At 51.6% G+C, this 24719-nt stretch overlaps 1 protein-coding gene across 3 annotated transcripts in view; it reads right to left on the reverse strand.

Annotated features, from left to right (window-relative positions):
- Window positions 1-12892: 12892 nt before the first annotated feature.
- Window positions 12893-24719, reverse strand: part of POLR1A (RNA polymerase I subunit A) — a 76182-nt gene continuing 64355 nt past the window's right edge. For 2 of the 3 annotated variants that reach the window (XM_042932907.1, XM_042932906.1), the window contains 7 exons: window positions 21298-21424; window positions 19632-19742; window positions 18750-19049; window positions 17709-17909; window positions 16459-16576; window positions 15798-15962; window positions 12893-15416 (listed from right to left, as the gene is read on the reverse strand). In XM_042932907.1, the coding sequence (XP_042788841.1) occupies window positions 15316-15416; window positions 15798-15962; window positions 16459-16576; window positions 17709-17909; window positions 18750-19049; window positions 19632-19742; window positions 21298-21424 (1123 nt within the window). In that variant the 3' untranslated portion in view covers window positions 12893-15315. Of the gene's footprint in view, window positions 15417-15797; window positions 15963-16458; window positions 16577-17708; window positions 17910-18749; window positions 19050-19631; window positions 19743-19800; window positions 20026-21297; window positions 21425-24719 lie in introns of those variants that run through there. The other variant, XM_042932908.1, reaches the window with a different exon arrangement.

The following is a 24719-nucleotide window of genomic DNA, read 5'->3' on the forward strand; positions in this document are numbered from 1 at the left end:
CTTTTCTCCTCTTCCAAGTCCTGGAAGCTTCCCCGGAAGCCAAGCCACTCTCCAGTGTCCCCCCTCCCGCAACCTCCCTCTCATGTCTCCTGGAGCCAAGGCCTCGCTGCACAAATCCTGTTGCCAAGTAACATCAGAACACGAAAGGGACCGAAGGGGTAGAGGAATCTGAGCCTGGTGCCCCTCCCCATCCCCGTCTCCATTTACAATTTCACAGAGCAGGAGCTGAGGCTGAGGCAGGGAAGGGCTGCCGGAGGTCACAGGCTCAGCCCAGAGCTGGGAGCCTGCCTCTTCACATGGGCTGCTTCACCCTGCTTTGAGCCCAGACTTGATAATCACAGGCCAGGAGTCCCACAGATCCCAGGAGCAGCAACTCACAGGGATTGGAAACCCCCAGCCCAACCCAAAGCAAAGGAGAGGTGCCAACTACTGGAAGGAAGGACTTGTGATCACAGCGCTGCCTCCCACAAGCAGTCACCTGCGTGTCCCCAGAGCACTCCGTGTAGAGACACCAGTGTGTCTAACAAGCACACCTGCCTTGAAGCAAAGCACCCGGAGCCCCTCAGGCTCCCTCAGGGAGGGACAGGTCTGGACAGGCGCCTGAGAGGAGCCTGGGCTTTGGACCCAGAGCTGTAGGGGAGGGCTCCAATCCCAGCTGGGGGATTTGGGACGAGTTATATAACCTCTTTTAGCCTCGGCTTCACCATCTGTAAAAAGCGCAATAGAAATTTCTACACACCTTACTGGGATGTTGTAAGGACTCGACAAGACAACAACTAGAAAGTATTTAGCAGAACGCTTAGAGATCACTCAATAAACAGATCATGTTGACAGATGATAGATCATGTTGCTATTTTTATGACAACCTTTTATCCCCAGAATTCTGGATACCACATGAGGTGCAGGGGGTAAAGAAGTTATAGGGGGAGAAAGGGAGAGAGCTCCTCTCTGCAGTAGGACGTGCCCCTCCCCGCCCCCCCCCCCCCCCCCACTACTAAGGGAGTCTCAGAGGCAGGAAAAGGGCAGAACTGCAGGCAGCATGTGCCCCCAGCAAGGGCCCCCACCCCTAACATTCCTGTTGGGACTTAACAGGGGGTGGCCAGTTAGTTCCTGGAATGTCCAAGAAAAACAAACTGGTTATTCTGAGTGAAATTGCAGCCTGGCTAAGGCAGGCTCGGTCTGCTTTAAATTAAACACAGCATTTCTGAGATTCTTTTCATCTCCTGGCCACTGTCGGTTAGTGGAGACATTACCTCACCTCACCTTCCTGCTCTGAGGTAGGGAAGCTAACAGGGTGTGCACCTGGGGATGGGATGAGATGGGCTCCTGGGGGTGGCCAGAGGTGAGCAGGCCCTCCTCCTCTGAAAACTCAGTCTACCTCTGGGGCTGGGGTACTGGGTATTTGGGGATACAGGGTGGAGGGTTGTTCCCATGTGCAGTCAACTCTGTCCTTGGTATTTAGCTAAGGAATTCCAGCTTTTGCAAATACATTGCTCTTCTAGGAGTTCTTGGAAAAAACACAAAACAAAACAAAACTTGGCTGTAGTTTTACAAATCCAGAGTTGGTCCCTTCCTTGACCCTGTCAAACATTTCTGTGCTGGGTGGCCATGCCTGCCAGCTCCTCAGCAGGACCCCAAAGAGCCTTAGCTAGCAAGCTGAGACAGCAAGTCGTTTCCCCACAGGGGTGACCTGGTCAAGGGTGGGGTTCTCTTCTGGTTTTGGAAATTGCTTTCAGCCAGCTTTGTCAGCTTGTGGAGTCCTAGAAAATTCTGAAGTGTTCGAGTCAGGCCAAGCCAAGAGTGAGTGAGTCCCAGCTTCCTCAGCGAAGATTATCTAATCTTACCGGGACCTTCAATATCCTCATCTTTAAAATGGGGGTGAAGGTGCCCACCTTTCAGGGTTGTTATGGGGATTAAATGAAATTCGGTGTGCTCAAGGTTCTTTTGTTTCAAATGAAGTATACCCAAAGTTCTTTGGTTGTCAAACTGAAAATTTCCTCATGCTGTCTTACGTAAAAGGGTAATGTTTTGTGTGGAATCAAGGGCCTTTCACAAAAACAGGTCACCAGGCCTTTCCAGAGAACTGGAACCAGGAACCTGAAGGGGGATTTGCAGTTTCTCTCCTGCTCTGTCTCCACTGGCCCTGGGCTTCCTGCTTCTTTCCGGACCTGGAGGCCAGCCTCCTGTCCCTGTGGACCAGCTTTCTCTTTCCCGTTTACTCAAAGCCCTGCCTTAGCTTGACATCATTTCCTCATGCTAGGTCCACAGTTGGCGCCATTTTCTAGTGTGTGGCTTTATCCTGTGTATGAAATACTTGCGTGCTGGATGTTCTGTTTGTCTGTCCAGTTCTGCTCCTCTTTCTCCTCCACCATGCCCTGTCCCTGGGGTCAAGCTGTATAAACTGTGTCAATGGAGCTTCCTCGCCTTCTCAGTTCTGGTCGACCTGAGGCCACAGTGGACGCCAGCAGGAAACGGGAGGGCAGGAGGAAAGAGTGGCAGGGTGTTTATTATTCTAGTTCCTTGCCCGTGGGGGATGGGTGGGCCGTGGTGTGGCTGGTTGTTTCCTGCAGGAAGGCCACAGCAACCCCCTCCTTCATCTATAGCCCTCGTTGGGTTCTTATAATCACTTCTTCTCTTGTGTTTTCAAGCTGCCTGAGCTGATGGCACTGCACAGTTAGGTCCTGGAGGTGCTGCACCATTCCCTTGCCTGATGCCTTCCATCCTGCCCACATCTTTATAAATAGTCCATTCATTATATTTTCTCCAGTAACAGAGCAGTAAGGTAACACTGAAATGCCATCTCTCTCCTGCTGGGACTCATGATACAGTAAGATCAAGGGGGAAAAGATAGCTTTGTCTCCTTGTCCCCACCCCCCACTCTGGCTCCTGCAGAAAACAGTTGAAGAGCTAGAAGCTCTTTGAGATAAGCATTATAAATTTGAGGCCCAGAACTGAGAAGACCGCCAGAATTCTGCTAGAAATAAAAAGGAATGCATGTGCAATGAGAAGAGATACTTCTCTTGCAAGAGACTCTCCATTTTCCTGGGAGGATGGGACCCACATAAAAGTGTTAGTTAGAAATTTGCTGCCAAATCAGTTAGGGCCTCTCTCTTTCCTAGGACACAAACGCCTAAAAGTAAGCTTCACACAGGTTGTGGACACAGCATATTTTTATATTGTCAACTTCTCTGTATTTTTCACTCCCAAATTTGTCGGATTGGTCACGAGAATCTGTCTTTTCCTTTCCTTTTCCAGTTTGGCTTATGCACATCCCACTTTGGGCTTTGACCATGAGGTCTTAGCCTAGGACAGACTTCCCAGTCTCTGGTCTCTCTAGTCTAGTCTGTTCTGCAGCTCACTATCAAATTTCCGGGAAGCTTTCCCTGAAAGAGAGTATTTTATGCAAAGACCTGAGAAATGAGCAGAAATCACTCAGGTGAAGAGCTGGGGAAAAGGAAATTACACTGGCCAAGCCTAGAGGTAAGAAAGAGGTTGGAACTACAGGCACAATGAAGTTAGTATGGCCAAAGGAGGGCACAGTGAGGACTATGATATGAATCAGGTCAGAGTGGGAGAGTCGTAGAGGTCAGATCGTGCAGAGAGCCCACTGTGGACGGCACATAATGGGCAGCAGTGGAGATACAAAGACTCAATTTTACCATGCAATAAATATTCAACAACTTTGCTGGAGAGGAAGGAGCCTCGTAGAGAGTGAACCACCTAGGATTCTTCTCATGGAACTAGGGCTGGTCAAAGTGTGGGAGTAGAGACTGGCTACTTCCCAGGGTACTTCAGAGAGCACTGGGCTCAGAGCATAGGCAGAGCCAGGGACACCCTCACCTCTCTGTGACTCCACTCCCAGGGCTCAATGGCCTTTTTGGCTGGACTAGTGGGGTCTCCAGGAAGACAGAGAGGAAATGGAAAGGCCAGTGCCCTTCAGATGGTTCTCCTGGGAAGGCTTGCCAGAGTCCTGGGAAATGATCACAGGCATTATCCAACCTTGGGAAACTCTGTGGAGGTGAGGCCAGGTTGAGTGCTGAGCCCTAGGCCCCTTGGGTCCTTTCTCTCTCAGCAGTTACTACGTGAGACAGTGTCCACGGCTGAGGAGACAGAACACCAAGTGAACCAGCGGCAGGAAGTCCTTGCTCTGTTCTCCAGGTTGCAAGCCCCAGAGTGCAGGCTCTTGGTGCCATCTCTGCTGTCCTGTGTAACCCAAACGACCCCTCCCAGGCTGGTCTCCTTCCCTCTGCCCCCTGCTCCCTCCCTCCACTGCAGGCGAACAGGGGGATACCCAGCCACAGGGCCCTAGGCCTGCTCACCTACCCTCCCTGTCCAGCAGACTGGACATGGCCTCCACTCCTCCCAACACACAGCTGGTCCCAAGCGTCCTGCCACTGATATGGGCCACGAGCTCCTTAAAGCAGGATCACATCTCACACAGGTAGGCACTGCGCTGGCTGAGAATGAGTGCCCGGTGGGGGAGGCTACAGCAGGCCCAGAGCAGGAGGGGGGCCGGGGCAGGATGTCCATCTACAGTGCTCTACAAGAGGTTCGGCCACAGGGCACATGGCCGGGTTGGCAGAGACAGACCCAATGGCTGGTCGAGGCAGTGTGGCTGAGCGCGAGAGCAGGGGAAGAAGCAGGCCCAGGCATATACATTTAGACACACACTCGTCTTCATGAGCTGCATTCCAACAGGAGCACTTGAGACGTGAGTACATTTCCCCTTTAATCATGGCACCTCTCTCCCCATCACACACACCCGCGCCTGCTCATGACTCCTGCATCACAGCACCAGTTAACATGTGTCCCATAGGAAGGCAGGCGAGGAGGCCCTCCCTTGCTACCAGGCTGAGTGACCACAGAATCAATTTGCTTCTCAAAGGCCAAAGGGTGGGGGTGCAGCACTGGGGTGAATGGGGGTGCAGGGGCAGAATGAAGTGAGAAGGGCAAAGGTCTCAGTGGCTCTGGGAGACAGTGTCAGCAAAAGTCACCTGTGATCCTGACAGACATCCGTCGAGGCATCCGTGCAGTCGCTAAGACAATTGCAGCATCTCCAGCCCAGGGTGAGGGGAGAGAAGGGCGAACACCTTAAAGATTTCCAACCACCTGCCCGTTTGGCTTTACCTCACAGCCTTTGTGAAGCTTCAGTGAAACCGTCCATTTGCAATGTGCTTTGAGACAATTACTCAATTGTTGATTCATTCATTGAAAATGTGTCAGGGGCCTGGTATGTGTCAGAGATTGTGCTGGGGCCAAGAGAGAGGCTAGCAAAGATGAGCACATAAAACAAGAGAAGAAAACATATGGTATGTAAGCCACCCCAATATCTCCTGCCAAGTCCAAGGCAGACATCATGAATCAAGCATAGTGGTTTTTTTTATCATGGAGTCCAGGAAGGGCCTCAGACTTCTTATCAACACCTTTCTCCAGGCAGCCACTCCTAGTTGGATCCTATGGACCAAATGTTTGTGTTCCCCCCCACCCACAAAATTCATATATTAAAGCCCTAACCTCCAAATGTGGTTGTATTTGAAGATGGGCCTCTAACAAAGGAACTGGTGGGACCCTGATCAAATGGGATTAGGTCCTTCCGAGTATGGACCTCAGAGAGCTGGCCCTCTGGTTCCTCAGGCACACACATCATGTAAGCACATGGCAAGGTGGCAGCCACCTACAAGCCAAGATAAGAAGTCTCAGAATGAAACCTCCCTTGCCAGCACCTTGATCTTGGACTTCTGGCCTTCAGACTGTGAGAAAGAAATTGGTATTTAAACCATCTGGTCTGTGGGATTCTGTTAGAGTAGCCGAAGCAGACTAAGACTTTGAATTAACATGAAGGATGAAGTTTGTCAGCCCTGGGGCAAAGGCACGGAGGTGTTAACAGGCATAGCTTGCATCAGAAACAGGGAGCAGCATGATATGTCCAGGGCCCTGGTATTTAGAGAGGGGAGTGGACAGAGATGGGATTAGAGAGTAAGGCAGCCACTGTATCACGTATGGATGTGTAGGCCATGTCAGGGCCTTGTGAGTTACTCTAACAGCACTGGGGAATGCCCTTCAGATCTGTGTTTAGAAAGATTGATCTGACAGCTACAGTCAGGCTTGTGTGGGGCAGGCACGGTGGTGAGGTAGGAGATCAGTGGGTGTCTTCTCCATACATCAATCCTGGGGTGGATGTGTGCCCTGTGAGGGGAATGGCCTGGTTGCAGATAAGAGGAAGAGGTGAGGTGATTTCCTGATTTCTGGCCTGGACAGTGGGATGGATGGTCCTCGCTTTGACAGGAAGGTGATCTCCTGTAGGGAGAGCAATTTCTCAGCCTGTACAGACGTTAGGTTCCAAGCCGAGCAGAAGTCCTGAAGCTCAAGTCAGCCCCATTCTATTGGTCAGAGTGAGGCACCAGCTAGGCCAGATTCCATGTGGCTGGGGACTACATGAATATAGGGAAGCATGAGTCACTGGGACCACTTTGTCATGCAAGTAATAGGCAAGAAACAAGGGGAAGAGCAAGGCCCAAAGCCAGATAGATGCACTTGCCACTTGAGCCTTTCACCTCTGATGAGTTTCTCTGCAGCCCGGGGAATTCCTCTGAGCCAGAGATAGAACTGGGTCATGTGACTCCCCTTAGCTCCAAGGAATTCTGGGAACCTGAATATTTTAACGAGCACATTGCAATCTCCTACAAAACCTGATAAGGAAGAAGGGGAGAATGGCACTTGAGGGTGGTAACAGGCAGAATGTTCTGTAGAAGCTTTGGAGGGGTAGGGAGGAAATAATGGCTGCTGAGTCCCTTTATGGCAGAGAAACCACACTTAGCACCTTTGACATGTTGCCTCAGAAGAAAATGGAGAATCTGGTTTTGTAGGTCAGGGGCGAGGCCTGAATGTGCATCTCTAACAAGTGTTCTGGGGATGCTGAGACTGCGGAAGGAAAACCACAGTTTGAGCAGCCCAGAACCGGGGTACACCGAGGAAACAAGCAACCCCCAAATCTCAGAGGGTTAAATGGCAAAGGCTTGTTTCGTACTCATGCCGCATGTTCACTGTGTTTCTGGGGGCTTTGCTGCGCTGGTGACCGGTTTGGAGGGAAAGAAGTCGTGGCAAAGCACCACCTGGCTCTTATAGGCATTCCAGTTGAATGGCCATGACCAACATCAGGCGGGGAGAAGCTGTACTGGGAGAATAATACTGAAGATTACCACAGCCTTCACCAAAGCAGTGGGATTTGACCTGATGGGGCTTTGAGGGATGAACAAGGGCTTATCCTATAGAGCAGGTGGGGAGAACATTCCAGACTGAGGGAACACCATAAATAATTACCACTGACTGAACACCTGTTATGTGCCAGCTTTCAGATTGTTTCCTAATTGGCCCTCACAAGAACCTGAGATATTTTTAGTCATTTTTATAAAAGAGGAGACTGAGGGTCCGACATCAGCTAAGTTGCTTGCTGATGGTCACAGGGCCAGAAAACAGGAGTCCAGGAAATCAAACCCAATGTCTGGGACTTTCCCTCCCATGCCACAGTGGACAAGTGGAGGCATGTGGCTGCGTAGGGTGTTTGCAGAATGGTTTGTATGCTGCTGTTTCCCTGGAAATGGTCCCAGCATCTAGAGGATGTTTTTATTTTTAATTAAATAATTTTTTTTAATGTTTATTTTTGAGAGAAAGAGAGACAGAGTGTGAGCAGGGGAGGGGCAGAGAAAGAGGGGGACAAACAGCCCAAAGCAGGCTCCAGGCTCTGAGCTGTCAGCACAAAGCCCACTGCAGGGCTTGAACTCACAAACCTCCAAGACCATGACCTGAGCTGAAGTCGGACGCTTAACCAACTGAACCACCCAGGCACCCCTAGAAGATTTTTAAAAAACTTTTTCTTTTATTTGAGAGAGAGAGAGAGAGAGAGAGAGAGAGAAGCCGGGGGGGGGGGGGTGAAGTGAGAGAGAGAATCCCAAGCAGGCTCCATACCCAGTGTAGAGCTCGATGTGGGGCTCGATCCCACGACCCTGGTATCATGAACCTGAGCTGAAATCAAGTGTCAGACACTCAACCAGCTGAACCACCCAGCCACCTCAAGGATTTTGTTTCTGTTTTTTGAGGAGGGATCAGATTGTAATTTTTATTATGGTAAAATATACATAAAACTTACCATGTTAACCATTTGTAAGTCTACAGTTCAGTAGCATTAAGTACATTCCCATTGTCGTGCAATGACCGCCACTGTCCATCTGCAGAACTTTTTAATCTTGCAAAGTTGAAATTGTGCCCATTGAGCACTAACGTCCATCCTAGCCCCTGGCAACCAACCACCATTCTACTTTGTCTCTATGAATTTGAGGACTTTAAGAACTTGTTCTTGTGTGTACAGCTTATCTCACTTAGCATAGTGCTACACTGTTCACCTTGTGGCAGTACTATTGAAACCTTATTCCTTTATATGGCTGAATAATATTCCATTTTATGTAGGTACCCCATTTTTATCCGTTCACCTGCTGATGGATGTTTGGGTTGTTTCCACCTTTTTTTTGGGTATCGTGACAAATGCTGCTATACATATGGGTGTGCAAATATCTCCAAGTCCCTGCTTTTGAATTCTTTTATGTACCCAGAAGTGGGGCAGTTGGATCCAGAGGAATTTTTAACATAAAGGACTCTATATGGGTCAGAGGTGCTGGCAGGCTTTGTTGGGGTCCAGAGAAAATGCAACACACCAGCACCGTAGAGGATGCCAAGCCTCACCAGGCAACCTCAGCCCACTCACTGCACCCCCACGGGTGGGAGAGCCCCCTACTACCACACCACCCAGGCACAGGAAGGCTGCCTTGTTATTTAACTGTCTTGCAGGCATAGAAGTGATCTTGCCCCCAAGTTGGGAGTCGGGATGTTCTGGAGGGAAAACAGCCACCAGCCCCTCTGAGACTCCCTTTCCCTCATCCATCAAACCAAGGCAGTGGTATTCTCTTGCCTACCTTGCAGATTGTCGGGAGGTTCCAAGGAACACAAGAACGTGAGAGACAGGGAGGGCCCACAGCCTGCTCTAGACCCACCACCCTTGTCCGGGCTGCCCTCCAGGCTCTGCTAGTGCTGGGTCAAACAGGGGCACTGCAGGAGTGGTGTCTGGGAAGGCAGAGGGGCCTCTGGGGCTGTTTCAATAAGGTCAGGAGAGCCCTACGGCTGAGATAGCTAAAAAGAGGACAGCAGAGGCAATACGCTCCCTGGCGACAGTTCCAGGGCAGTGGTTCTCAAACTGGGGCAGGTCGGAGAAGCCCCAGAGGGCTCATTAACACACCCCAAGATTCTGATTCAGGAAGTCTAGGGTGGAGTCCAAGAATCTGCATCTCTACAAGTTCTCGGGGATGCTGATACTGTTGGTCTGGGACTGCTCTAGAAAATGGAAGAGAAAAAGCTGCTCATTTGGAGGACCATGGACACATAAGTCCCTCCACCCTTCCCAGCCTCTTCCCTCCCTTTCTCGTTTCCTTCCTTCCTGGTCCAACATTTAATATTAGAGTGCAGAGTCTGGGTTGGGCTGACCAGATGGCTGTTGGCTGCTGAGGGCCCCAGGCTGTGGTGTGACCGGATGTGGAGGAGTCAGAGTGAGTCAGATCGCCAGCAGAGGGAAAATACCGTGTTCCAGGCGAGGGGCCAGGGCGACCTTCCAGGCTCTGTAAGAGCTCAGGGCATTGTGCAAAGCCCAGACAGCCTTCCCCTGGGGTCGGGTGGTCCCCAGGCAGCAGGACACTGGGACAGGCAGCTGCTATAGTGCTGTGCCAGGCCCACGAGCTCGACCCCAAGGCGCTTACCCAGGCTAGGCCTTCAGAGGCAGGACTGGAAAGCAGGCTGGGAAGCCCAGTGAGTAGGGGGCAGAAGTCCTGTGGGCATTGGGAGCAGCCAGCCCTCAGCCCTTAGATGGCCAAGCCGTTAAATTTGCCCCTTTGAATGCTCCAAAGTCCATGTGTCCCACCCGTGATCCCTGGTGAACCCTGCAGTCCACCTTCCCATGGGCTCATCCACCAGACTTGTGTGGACCTTTCCCTCCCCTCCCTAACCTGGGTCTCATTTCTCAGGGGCCCCATTTCTATTTTCAGGGAGGTCACTAACCTACCTGATCAATGGAATCTAAGACTTGCTACCCCGTGCCATCAGAACCTGATGAAAATGCCAGGAGGTGCACTGTGCAAAGGCACAGCTCCAAGAAGGACATCAGTCCCGGGAGCTTCATCAAGACTGGATCTGGCTCTGGGGCATCGCTTTCACGTTCTCTAGGTCTACTTCTTCAACCATGAAATGGGGCCAAAGGGACACCCACCGCAGGAAATTAGAGGAGATAACATCACAGAAGTCCTTTGTAACTGGTGCCGGCGAGGTTCCGAGAGTCCTTCTGGTAATGCATACTAGGTCGGGCCCTCACAATGTTTTCTCAAACTCTTCAAAATTTACTTCTACTTTTATTTAGGCCATAGATTGGGGTTCTTAGTTCTTGAAGGTGAGGGAGATGTCCACACCTGTAACAGGGCTGGAGATGCTATGCAGAAGCCCAGGGCTCTCTGTGCACTGCTCCCGACTTCTGGTAACTTTGTTACTGCTGTCCCTTCAGTACCGTGGAGACACGGTCATGGGTGTAAGTCTTCTTGTTAGTCCCCCTTTCAATCTATGTACCTCAGAAGATGCCCCAGCTGCCCGAACTAAAATCTAGGGGTGAGCATGGCCCAGTGTGGCCTGTAGCCAACCTGCTTAACCACAGTGTGGGTTCTGCACTAAACTCTGGGCCTACAGTATCCTGTTGATTTCATTTTGGGGAGAAAGTATTTAATGCAGATAACAAGACTATCTATATCTAGGCTTGGGGAGGAAAAGGAAGGGCATGGTCAGGATATTTATGTTGGCACATGTCTTCCAGGCCTTCATGCCTAGACTTGCTCAAGTGGAATCACCTGAGCAGCCAGCATGAGCTGAGGAGCTCAGCCCTGTTCCGTCACAGGGTTCTGGCCTTTCACCAGGCCTGGGAACAAACCAGAGCTGTATGGCATCCTGAACTGAATGGAGCTCCCCGATTACCATCATGGAGTGAGGAGGGTGCGCTGCTTAGAGCTTGGGGTACAGTTCTCACTGAAGGCCTTGACTTCTACGTGGCAACTTCTCACAGAGTTTCTTCTAGGAAATACTTGCTGGGCAATTGTCCCCTCTTCCTGCCCCTGTAGGTGCACTGTGGGCAGGAACTTCTAAGTTGAATAAGCAGCCTCCCTAATATGCTGGGCTGGGAGGGAGCTGTGGGCCTCTTGCTTTCTGCCTAGAAACATCATGCCTTTTCTGTGCTGAACCACAGGTAGAGCAGAGTGAGGCACCTTTGGCCTCCATTTTATCGTTGCAGACATCTACCATGGCTCCATGACAGCTTTATCTCTCTCTCTTTCTCTCTCTCTCTCTCTCTCTCTCACACACACACACACACACACACACACACACACACACACACACACACTCACACTCCTACTTTTTGAGGGCAGGAATTAGATCTTAAGATCTAAGTAGTGAAACCTGGTATCAGTGATTCACTCCTTGAGAAGTCATGACACAGAAAGTGAATGACTGTGACTTGCACAATATAGGGCTTATTCTAAGTCAGTTGTTCTCAACCTGCTGCAGAGGACTCTCCTGGAGATCTTTCAATATGCAGGCCACCCTCTGGGACTCATTAAACCAGAATCTCTGACAGGGTGCCCTGGAATTAGTTTTTACAAAGCTTCCCAGGTGTTCTACTCCTGATACTACACTATCTGTTGGCTAACTTGAATTTAAGTAAAATATTGGAAGAAGAAGAAGAAGAAAAAAGCTTCCCACATGGTCTGAATGTGCAGAATTGAGAACCTCTGCTCTAAATGGACCCTGGCAAAAAGGCGTACTCGATGGTGTAGAAATTAAAAATTTTTGACTACAGCTATTCTGGTGGTTGTGATTGAAGAACCCTGTGTAAACAGAGCAGGGGAGAGAAAACTGCCCCAGGGCTGGGAGACCTTGTGGAAGGCCCATCAATTCCATCACCTGAACTGTGTGACCTCAAGCACAAGCGGTGACTGCCTTACCCACCCTGTCCCACTCAGAAGTCTGGAGGACAACTTGTTACCTAACTGGCCTGAAGGACCGGTCTTTTCTATTTCAGGAGTATTTTCTAGACTCGTACAGCCCCCATTTAATCGTAAACTAAAATTTTAAGACTGGCAAGCAATGGAGAAAGACTTAAGTGTTAACCTAAGTCTGTGTAGATGCAGACCACCTAAGGGCCCCAACATCAGATCCATTGATTTAGAGAGCGCGCGCACACATACACATGCACAGGCAGGGGAGGGGCAGAGGAAGAGGGAGAGAGAGAATCCCAAGCATGCTGCATGCTGAGTGCAGAGCCCTATGCAGGGCTGGATGCCATGACTGTGAGATCATGACCTGAGCCAAAATCAAGAGTTGGACACCTAACATACTGAGGCACCCAGGCATCCTGCAACATCTGACTAAATCAGTTCACAACAACTACCATATATAACAAAAGAGGAAAGAACAAACATCAACAGGGCTGTGGAGAAGTCAGAACCCTTGTGAGCTGTTGGTGGGAATGTAGAATGGTAGAGATGCTGTGGAAAATGGGACGGCAGCTTCTTAAAACCTTAAAAACAGAACTGCCATCTGATCCGACAATTCCACTTCTGGGTCTAAACCCTCAAACTAGAAGCAGGAACTCTAGGAGACATGTACATCTATGTTCATAGCAGCATTATTTACAAGAGCCAAAAGGTAGAAGCAATCTAAGTGTCCGCTGACGGATGAACGGATAAACAAAATATACATACAGTGGAGTATTGTCATTCAGCCTTGAAAAGGAAGGAAATTCTGACACGTGCTACAACACTGATGACATTATGGTAAGTCAAATAAGCCAACCACAAAAGGGCAAATACTGTATCATGCACTTATATGAGGTAGTAGTCAAACACGACAGCAAACAGAATGGTGGCTGTGAGGGGCAAGTGGTCACCAAAGGAATAGGGAGTTCATGTTTAATGGTGACAGAGTTTCAGTTTTGCAAGAGGGAAGCCCTGTGTGGATGGAGGATGGTCCTGGTAACTTAACAATGTTAACTCCTTAATGCCATTGAATTACATGCTTAAACATGGTTAAGAGGGTGAATTTTATGTTATTTTTCCCAGATTAAAACAAAACAACACAGAGCCTTGTCTGGGAGGGGCGCACATGAAGGAGACAACCTTTCTCGGAGTGGTTTATCAGAGTTACGGGCTGGAAGAGCCCTGACAGGGACCAGTGAGGCCTGGAAGGAGCCTACCTATGTTTTGTACATATATTTTGGGACGAGGACCATGGAGAGAAAGGACAGTTAAGATCCAGGCTGGGAATGGGATTAGGTGCTTCACCCACACGTTTTCTTCCTGACTCAGACACATAATTCTCTCTCTCTCTGCCCCTTGCTCATTTGCGCCCTCTCTCCTCCAGCCCAAAAGAATATGCCATCTTAAACAGCAACGGAGCCCCCCGCAAGGAGGCTTCTAACAGAACCAGTGAGTGTGTGATGCCATAAGGGGAGCCAGAGGATTCCTGGCCCACCATGATGTGCAAACTCTGGAATGTCTGCTTACAAAGCAGGTGTATCCTGGGAAAGAAACACATGGAAAACACAGGTGTCCAGGAATTGGATGGATGGATGGGGCAGGAAGGGCAGGGGGCCATCACCTCACCTCCCAACACAAGCCAAGAGTCTAACTTCAGTGTGCATGGTCTATGCCCTGTCTATATTCTGGGCTTGCTCCTTCACTTTTGTACCTTCAGCACCTGGGTGGGGCTGAGCCACGGAACCTACCGGCTTAAGCTGAGCCGTGGGGCCATGCAACATGTGCTCATTTGTCCAACGGGTTATCTTGAGCCCTGAGGACCCTCTCCCACAATTGTAGTATGAGTGGAAATCACCAAGTAGTGAATTGACCCACAATGCCAAGAACACATGCCGTAACCTGTGGCACAGGATTCCACTGTGGCCGTTTTTCCTGTGTCCCTCAGAAGCTGTGCTTATTCCTCTGTACCCAAGCCCTAGTAAACTGCTTCTGCCATTTTCCCTAGTGTGGGCGCAGGAGGCAAAGGGTGGGCCTGTCACGTGTCTGAAGGGGCGGCATGGTCATGCTCCCCGAGCAAGGCCTCCTTTCCCACCTGCCACACAAAGGTCCTTCTCACTGGCTTCCACTCTTCTGGTTGCAGGGCCAGAAGCTGGCTCCGGAAAGGGGGACAGAGCAGGGGCTGGCTGGGGTCAGAGTGGAAGGGTGCAGGGGCTGAGCTCTCCCCCACATCCTCTGACAAGAACAGAAGGGACCAAGATGTGACTGTGCTGAGAAATCCCAGTCCTGGGCTCTCAAATCACAAATGTAGAAACCACAAACCAAGGGGAAAAAAAAAAAAAACAAGTCTTTTTAATTTTTTCCCCTCCCAATAGCTAGTTCCAGTGATGTTTATTACTCAGCCTGAGTTGGAATAACATTAGACAAAAATAGAAATAGCCTCTGGATTTACAAAGCCTTTGTACAAGTCCTCTGACTTTTCTGTTCATGCCAGGGCCCCTTGCTGTGGTGCCAGAGGTCAGGGGAGGCTGGACGGCCCAGATGAAGCAGAGCCCGCAGAGAGGGATGCAGGCCTTAACGATGGGCCGAGAGCAGAGCCAGGAAAGATAAGCCAGGCAACTTGTCCAAACAGCTTGGCTGGTGACTTGGGGCTCTACGTGTGGGGCTGAGCTGTTGGGGCCCTGCCCCGGGTACAGAAGTTGGGTGGGCAGAGGTGTGGGTTTGGCCCAGGCAAAAGGTCTTGGGTGGACACTCTACGGGAACCGTGCCCCTAGGAACCGGTGCAGCTGGGAGGGGCAGGCCATAGGGTGGCAGGCTCCCAGTTCCTGGTCCTCCAGAGCCCTCAGAAGTCCTGCCTGCAGTTAGGTGAGCTCCCAGCAACAGGACTTCACCTCCCTGCTCTGGAGATGCCACGCAGGGGAAGGCCGGGCCACCTCGGAAGGATTGAGGGGACTCGGTGAACCTTATTCATGGTGTGAGATGGGGAAGGGCAAGGACAAGGAAGGCTGCCACTTTCCAGGTGAAGCTGGTCGAGCGGAGGCCAGCTGCTTTTTGCACCCCCTACATCTCTGCTGTGCCCTACATGGTCACTTTGAACCACCTTGGACTCTGTTCTCCCAGGCCTCTCAAGTGAAGGGCAGGCCAGGCCCTCACCTGGGTCCTCTGGGCCATCCTGTAGGCCGGGCAGATGGTGCTGCAGTGGCTACTATCTCAGGGGCTGCTTGAGCTCGAATAGGCCTGTCCCGCCTCTGACAACTTTCCCAACCACGATGCAGGCTGAAGGGGACCTCAGGTCATCATGCGATCCTGGGAGACACAAGAGATCTTGTTAGGTGGTTGAGAGGGAAGCTGGGGGTGATATAAGGGGTCTGGGGGTGGGGGGCGATCAACATGGAGGCTGGGCAGATGAGCCACCTCAGAGGCCAGCAGGAAGCCGAGTTCTGGAAGCTGATGAGGTTACGTGAGGGAGCACTTCTTACAGAAAGAGAGGCAGAGCCTTCTCCCTTTCCTTCAAAAGGCAGAGGCAGCATCCCCATCTGCTGCCCACCCTCCCCAGTTGCTTCCTCAGTGAGATTCCAACATCTCACTTGTGTGGGAGGCATGTGGAAAGGTGCCCAGGGAGCAAGCCTTTTTGCCCAGAGCAGATTTAGGAGAGGGAAGACCAAGGGCACCTGCCCATGCACTGACCCATCATGGTGGCCTGCTTCAGAAACTGGAAGCTGGTTTCAAATGTCATTTGCTGCAGAGGGGAGGAGTTTGACCGGATCCCAAAGCGATTCAATGGCTTGTACACGCCCTCGAAGCACATATAGTCAGCAACCAGGGAGAGATGGCGGGGATCAACCTCAATGCCTGTCACATTGGCAGTAACATCAGGAAAGATTACACAATGACAAGAGGACAGTTGCAGCAGCATCACCTGACACGAGCCAGCACATAGGCTCAGATGTAGACCCCAGGGCTCCATTTCAAGCTCGGTCATCTACTCACTCAGCCCCCCATCCCCATCCCAGACCACAATCAGTCCAGCCCACTCTCCACGTCTGTCCAGTAGCCCAGGAAACAGACTCCAGACTTGCAGGACATGAGAACCTCACAGCACTATTTCACTTGGGACCTAAAACCCCGAAGGCAGGCAGGCTGGGGTCCATTCATCAGACAGGAGTTTCCTCAGAGGCCAGAGGAGAAACAGGTAGAGCGGCCCCAATGACAGTACTGAAACCTGTCCTCCCTGGTCACTCTCGGGGTCTCCCACAGGCCACATGCTCACTGCACCCATGTGTTGGTCTCCTACAGAGCAGGCCCGACATGCTGGGATCTTCTGAGTGTTGTCCGTGGCTCCTCTTACCATACACAGCAAACACGTCCTTGATTTCCTTCTCAATCACCCGCAGCGCGGCCTCGATGCCATACGTGTTGGCCATGGCGTGGATGTCGTTGGAATAGAGGCGGCTTAAGTCCAGAACCTAGAAAGGGGGTAGAGACTGAGTGCGGGGGCCTGGCTTTCTGCTCCCTTCTGCAGGCAAGACCCACACTGGCCGAGCTCGCTCCTTGTCTGGCAGTCAAGCAGAGCCGATGACGAAGTGATTGAAAGGTGGCCCAGGAGTAGCAAAAGGACAGAGTGTAAGCAGAGGTGCAGGTTGGCCAGAAGAAGCTATTTTCTTATTTGTTTATTTAACAGATAGACTTGCCTCCTAGGATGGAGGCTTCCCTTGGTAGGCGAGGGACGTTCTCCAGCAGTGACACTTAAACTTGTCTCCAGGGCACATGGGGCAGCGACAGGGCAGCTCCACGGGGGCCCAGCTCGTCAGGGGCCCAAGGTGGCTCTGCACTATGGCAGCTCGTCCTCACAGGAGATGGTGGAGACTTTGGCCTTGTTTAAACAACCCTCCCAGGCATGACAGAGTCTGCCCTGTTGGTGGCTGGCTCTCAGGAGGTACGAGCCCACCCTGCCCTGTCTTGGGGAGGCACCCAGTGAAAGGCTCCAGGAGGCAGGGGCCTCTCCAAGGCAGCTGCTGTAGGAGAAGTGTTCCAGGTAGGGAGAGATTTGTGAGCTGGGTGCACACTGGGGAGGGTGGTGGGCTATAGGGGTCCCGACACCTCAGTATTCTTTGGGGAAACACTTGTGCCCAGGGGTTGAGAGCACCTCAGAAGGTTCTCGGACACACAATGAAGCAGAAGAATGAAGAAACAGCCCAGAAGGATGACAGACGTGCTGGTGGAGCAGGTGGGGCACAGCACACAGGCGTGTTTGCCAGCACCAGGCACCGGCAGGCTGGTCTGAGCCACCTCTGCTCCCAGGGCCACCTTCCCCAGATAAAATGAGCAGCTCTCAGGCCAGCGACTCCACAAACTACATCTTACAAATCTACTTTGGAGACATATTAATTTCAAGGAAAAAAAAATTCTAGCCAAACTACTCCAAGAAAGTGTGGGTGAGATAAAGTTACCGGAAGTCTTAACTAGGCTAATATGCACAGTGCATCCCAAGAAGAGGCCCCGGGTAACATGGTTGGAGCCTCGCCTCCCTGTGGCCAGCCCCTGAGTCAGTGTGAGGACCTTGTCCCGGCTAGCAGACAACCTGGGGAGGGCGCACACCTCGGCATACTTGAACAGCTCTGGCAAGTTGATTCCTTCTGTGTTTAAGACCAGCTCCTTCTCGTTCTTCTTATTGGTGGTTTCATTCAGGAGGCACCTCGTGATGCCCTTTGTCGCGTAGACGACAGCGCCCTGGGCCAAGGACACTACCAGGGAGCTCATGTCAAAGTTGATCTTCATCAGAGGGAGCTTCACTGTCACCTGTAAGAGGAAGGAGGGTTGCATCAGGGAAGGGGCTGCCTCCGGCCCCGAGAAGGAGGCAGAGGGCCCCCAACTGGCTCCCTGGGTGAGGCCTTCAAAGCCTGTGTAGTAAACACCTTGGCTGGGGACAGGCGGTCCTGCTGGGGCAGGCTGGGTGGGTCTGCACAGGCGAACACTGGGTGCCTTAACCGACCACACAGAGCAGCCATCTCCAGTCACCCAGGCGAAGGTGACAGCAGTGGAGTGACACCTTCACAGATGCTGGTAAAAATCGTGTCTGCTCAACAGTGCCCTTGATAGCCTTTCGATCACCATAAAGTGTCACACTCATCACTTCGTGTGTAACCTGCTCAATGACTCTTATCTACATTGCCGTTTGGGAGCCACTGGACTGGGTCAAAGTGAAGGTCAAAAACGTCAGCCCATGTGTGGGAGTGTAGGCCTCCTGACCACCCAGCCTTGGAGGGAACGGTGCACCCTGCCGTTGCAGACCACAGGCCACGGGGGTGGGGAAGCGGCGTGCTCCTGCTTGCCTCTGCAACTGTGACATCCGTCCACTCGGTAGGACTGAAGACGGAATGGGGGGATGCTTAGAAGTGCCTCCACTCCAGGGCCTGGCCCATCAGACCCGCAGACACACACTGTTCTTGACGAGTCCGAAAGTACTGGCCCGCTAGGGGTTTGAGTCAAATGTGTGGGGCAGTGATTTGAGGCAGTGGGGCCACGGTGGTCACCAGATTCTTTAAGGGATCTGAGATCATAAGGAGATTGCAACCGACTGCCACAGGCCCCGCACGCCACCGGGCCCATGTGGGGAGGAGCTGGGCAGCGGGCACTGACCTGGCACCACAAGCTCTCCTCGGTGTCGTACTGGTAGTCCTCTATGAACGGGTGGGACTCGCGCACGGCCTGCGCACGGCGCTCCACGGCCTCGGCTCCCTGGGGCTCCCTGACGCGGGTGGATTTCCGGGGCTGTGTGAGGGGGGCGGCAGGGGCCGAGTCCTCCTCGGGGCCTGAGCCCACCTCTTCATCCTGCTCCTGGGCCTTCTTGGCACCTTCCCCGGGGCCATGCCCTTCCTCCTGCACGTCCTCGTCGTCGTTCTCCTCCCCAACCTCCTCCTCCTCGCTCTCATAATCGACCTGGCAGGGGATAGAGTGCAGTCTGTGTCACCTGGCCCCTCCCTCCCATCTGTCTGGATTGTGCCTGCAGAACAAGCACCCCTGTAGAGGCCCACCAGGCCTGCCCCGGGCTGCCTCCTCCTCTCTCCCGTTGGCCCTTCCCCTGGGAATGGCGGCCTCTCAGTCCCAACTCCCAACACTCTTCCACCCTCCTTGGGCTCTCTCTTGCCCGTCAATTTCCTCAGCCCCTCTAATCTGCCCTTTGTCCCAGCAGCAGTCATGGCAAGACTGGTTTTGGTGTATTTTCACTGTAAAAAACAAGAGGCAGCCTGACTTCGGCTCCTTGCAAAAGCCTCTGGGTCCCTGAATCTGATTCCATCCAGAGCCGAAGGACAGTCCTGGGATGGCCCCTGCCCAATCCTGCCCTGTGAACTTCATCTTCTTCATCGACAAGTGTGCTGGGCAGGCCAGACTTGTCCCAGGGTTCCTAATGGGTTCCAGCAGGATAGCAAAGGTGTGGCCATATGTGGTGAGCAATAATCCTGCAGGTGTGACACAGGACGGATGTGACCATAGCCCCTTCACCTTGGCCAGTCCCCTCACCTCCTCCTCTTGTTTCTTCTTGCGCTTGGCATCAGAGGCATCAGCATCTCCCTCCTCGGCTTCAGCATCCACAATGTGCCCTTCCTCTTCCTCATCACCCTCCTGCTCTCCCTGTGGTTTGGGGACAAGGAGGAAAAAAGACTGGCTCCAAAACCGAGTGCTTGGTGAATCCATCTATCTACCCACCCATCCTCCTTTTCAGCTCACTCACCCACCCAGCTACCCACCTGCCTATCTATGCATCCATTCATTATACCTCCACCTGGCACCCTCCCAACCACCCATCTACCTACCTACCCTTCCACCTGGCCACCCTGTCCATCCAGTCCCTGCTCTGGGACAGCCCTGCACTCACTGTCTCCTTCTCTTCAAGCTTCATTGTCACATGTACCACCTGCAAAACCTTGCATTTAAAAAAATTTCAGAAAAGGGGGGCGCCTGGGTGGCTCAGTCAGTTGAGCTTCCGACTTCAGCTCAGGTCATGATCTCACGGTTTGCGAGTTCAAGCCCCACGTCGGGCTCTGTGCTGACAGCTCAGAGCTTGGAGCCTGCTTCAGATTCTGTGTCTCCTTCTCTGCCCTTTCCCTGTATGCTCTCTCTCTCTCTCAAAAATAAATAAAAACATTAAAAAAAAAAAATTAAAAAAAAAAAAGAAAGAAAGAAAGAAAAAATTTCAGAAAAGGGACCAGGCTTTCCAAGTCATTAAAAGAAAATGGTATAAAATATTGTTCCAAATATTTTTGTTCTAGATGGAGATGAAGAGAAAGGATTATCTTGGTGGGCTATTAAGCATTTTAAAAACCAAATATTTGTATCTTTCTCTACTGACCCTGGCTCCTAGTTTCTTATAGTCTTCTTCTGGGTGACTTAAGGATAAACGGAGTAACCTTTCAAAGACCACCTATACCCATCTGTGCTTGAGTTAGCCAACTGGTAGACTTCCCGGGCCAGAGACCTAGCATTCTCTCTGGTCTACCTTAAGGCCGTACTAAGTCTTTACTGCGACCCTCTGCCGCCAGCGCCCCCACAGGCTGGCTGCATTGGCATAGCTATTGCTATATAGCCCTACAAGCTGCTGTTGGCTCAGATGACAGTAGGGGACCTGTCCCCACACTATCCCTGGGTCTCCTTGCAGATGAGGTTATCACCATTCCTGGACTATTTTGCCCCTAGTAGCTTTTCCCTGACTCCTTCCTTTTTTTATTACAGCAGCCCAACTTTTCTGCTTCAAAATGCCTCTTCTAATTCCTGCCAGTGCTCTGTGGGCCTCGGTTCATCTGGCCCAGGGAAGTCAAAGGCAGAGCAACATGAAACCAGAAAAAGAATTCCAAAGCCCAGCAGGTACCAATACTTTCAGCCTGTCCTCAGGATAAAAATCACTCACAGAGTGGTCCTTGAGAGGAGACAGATAGATGATCATGTGCCTTCACCCAGTGCCAGCCAGACTTGCTGTCTGGCAGCACCCCCGTGACCCTATCGGCACAGCAGGTAAATGGAGAGGTACAGGGAGATATGGGCCAAATCCAGGAAGAGGCTTGAGGAGTGCTGAAAACAACCCCAGAGCCTTTCCAGGGGAGAAGATTAAGCCAACAGCCACCCTATGGGCTTCTCGGCCTGGGACCCTCCCTGTGCTGGTCCTAGAGGGGCCCCTGGGGGACTCACTCACCCGGTTCCTCTCTGAGTCCCCAGTGTTGTCTAGATCCCGCTGGGTAGCTCTCCGAGTGTTTACGCTTCTGAAAGCTGAGGCTTTATTGTTCTTCTTTCTGATGGATTCCATCAGAATTTTAAAGAATCTAAAATGAGAAGAAAGCCACACAGCCCCATTCAATACGAGCATCTCTACTCTCCCCTCCTTGCAGGTGTAGGATGTTCTGCCCAAGGATCTCACAGCCATCTAAGGGGGCGTCGGGGATTTACACATGAGACAGAGGTACAGCATCTCCTATCCCCCTCTTGCGGTTTCTAAAGGGCACAGACAGAGCACTGCTCCACAGCCCACCAGGCCTGTCTGCACACATGTCCTGCCACTCCTCAGGTGCGTGACTTTAAGCATGACAGTCTCTGGAGCCTTAACTCCCTTATCTGCAAAATGTGGGTATGAATATGCATCGTGCAGTCTTGTTTTAAGGATTAGAATCAACCCCCTGTCCAATAACTGTCATGAGGCCTGGCAGAGCGGGTGTTCCGTGAGTCAAAGTTGCTAGCGCTGCTGTGGCCAGAGTCTGACAAGGACAGCAGACTCTCCGGCAGGAGGGGAGTCCAGGCCAGGACTAGGACCATCCTCTGCCTGCCCCTGCAGCATCTCCAGAAAGTGGTGCAGCGCAGGCCTGACAGCTCCTGTCTCCTTGGGGTATGAGCCCCAACAATTTGATGGAAGAACTAAGATGTGCAAGAGTAAGATGTGCAAGAGTTCATCAGTTTTAAAGGCACTGATAACTTACTTTGTGGCAATAAATCATGTTGACAAGTTGGAACCAGACCAATTTAAAAGAATCAACTTGAAGCAGAGCCTGGGGGCCTTTCTTGGCCCTTTGCCTCTTCCTCCTGAGTTTTCTATTTTTAAGCTCCCTTAAGGCCTTGCCCTGCCTCCCTGCACCCCTCCCTCCCCCAACCCTGCTCTTTTTTTCACATTATCTCCTTCTTGCCTTTCTTCTTCTTCAGGCCAGAACAGCATGCCAAAATGGACTGCTTTTAATTATATTAAGGATCAGGTCCCTCAGCCAGCCAGCCAGCATCCTGTACTGTCTCAGCACCTATAATGTGCGTATCATGTGCCCTGGGAGCAAAGCAAGGGTGAAAATACAGGAGTGTGGTCTTAACAAGCAGGCAAATATTTACTACTCTTCTTTTTTTTTTAACTTTTTTTTTTTAATCTTTATTTATTTTTGAGAGAGAGTGAGAGAGAGTGTGAGCAGGGGAGGAACAGAGAGAGGGAGACACAACCCAAAGCAGGCTCCAGGTTCCGAGCTGTCAGCACACAGCCTGATGTGGGGCTCGAACTCACAAACTGTGAGATCATGACCTGAGCTGAAGTTGGACGCTTAACCGACTGAGTCACCCAGGTGCCCCTTTACTATTTTTCTTATTAAGAGCAAAAGACTATTGTTCTCCCTCCTTTTTTTTTTTTTTTTTTTAACTTTTCAAAGTTTATGGTTTTGCTGAGGTATCTGCCCTTGGCAGAAAAAAGGCTCCTCACCCACTAATCCAGGGAAGAACCTGGTTGCCAGGTGCTGGGGATGGGGACCAGGGCCTGATGAGGGAAGGCCAGGCTTGACTTGAGAAGATATAATCTAACTGAGAAGAGGGGGCAAAAGAGAAGTTTCTGGAATGCCAGGCTCTGGTTCAAATCTGGATCCAGCCAGAGACCCAGGAGGAAGGCCTTGATCTTGTCTGCATGGTGGGACATGTCCGCTGCGACCTGAGCCCACTGCAGAGAGAAGAGGAAACGAGATGGGATGCGGGTGTGGAAAGAGCTATGACCACTGCTCGTCGCCTCCCGCTGCTTCAGGGCTGCTGCTCTGACTCCTCAGACTCTCTAGACCAGTGGCTTTGCGGCCATGTCGCCCCTCCGAGGCTCCTCCCTCCAGTCCTCCATAATTGGCCCCAACCCCAACTACCCATCTGCTCCCACCCACCCTGGTGCATCCTCTGCGCTCGCTCTGCCAGCAATTTCTCCAACCCCTTTGCTACTTGCTGGAGTTGCATCCACCCCTCAAGGCTGGGTCTAAGTGCAGATGAAAGTCCCCACGGAGACCTTCCTTAATCCCCGCTTGCTGGGCATCCCTTCTGCCTAAACTGCCTCTTCCAGTGGACAAGACTGCGGGAGAACAGGTGAGAAATCGAGAAAGCTGAATGCACCCTGACAAGTGGTAGACATGTTACCAATACGCCAGAGTTCTCCTGTGGGTGCAAACAAGTTTGCCCCTCTGTGATTTTGCCACAATCTAGGGAACTGAAGGCGCACAATGACTGTCCTGTGAAGGTTTTGCTATTTGTCAGAATGTGGCAACCAAAAGGGAACAGGATGGGTAGGCTGCAGAGACACCGCCCATCCCACATAAATAATTGCAAACAGAGAATATGACCCTTGGCTGTTTCCAGGAGTGCCTGGCAACTGCTCCGCCACCTGCTGCTTGCAAAGTCTGACTCCCAGAAGCTGTAATTGCACACTCTAGCTTGGTCGTTTCATGGCTGGGGACAGGAGGCCAGAACTTCCACCCGACTCCACGCTTGGTGCTCTTGTGACTTCACCGCCCCCGGCCGACCGCCCAGATAGCTCATACAAACATCCAAAGTGACAGGTGTCAGTAAAAATATTTACAGAACCTTCAATGCTTACACACTGCCATCTAGACAAATGCCTCTGTGTCTTTCTCTTCTCCAATCTATTGTCAAATAGTCTCACGAGCCAGTAGTTGGGAGAAGAGATGGGATGGGAGGGAGGGTAGGGGAGAAGAGAGAGAAACAGAGATGGAGGAGGTGGGGGAGGGAAGGGAGAAAGGAAGGAGAAAGGTTTCCTGCAGGGGCGGGGGTGTCACTCTTTGAGAGCACACACTCACATTGCCTCGTGGTCCGTAAGAGGTCTTATTGTGCTTGCTACGCTGCCCAAGCCTGTCAAGCACTGTCCAAACCACACCCCAGTTCACACATTGCTCCTTCTCTTATTTTTGGCCCAATGTGCTCGAGTCAGAGTAGCTCCACAAAGAGCTACTGCACATGGCTTTGTTTATCACAGCTTTTCAAGTGCACAAGCAAAATACAAACTAGGAGCTGAAAAAGTACTTGGCTACTGGTAAGAAGCCAGGGCTGGCCCTCATCAAGAAAAAAATTGTTTAAAGGTGATGAATTTTTCAATTCTCCAAGATAACAGAAGTAGAAAGAACTCTAAGCACAGCCTGGTACATGCCTCATGCTGACCTACCTGCTCAGCAGGCAAAGCCCTAGGTGAATAGAAACAGGGCACACTATCCAGCTTCGCCTGCTCTTGACAAGTCTCAAGAGGCCATGTGATCCTAATTCCCATTTCTCAGAAAAGGGCTGCCTGGCCAGCACAAACATGCGGCGCACTTGGGAGTTCTGTTCCTCCCT

The sequence above is a fragment of the Panthera leo genome, chromosome A3, assembly GCF_018350215.1.
Source record: "Panthera leo isolate Ple1 chromosome A3, P.leo_Ple1_pat1.1, whole genome shotgun sequence".
Lineage (NCBI taxonomy): Eukaryota > Metazoa > Chordata > Mammalia > Carnivora > Felidae > Panthera > Panthera leo.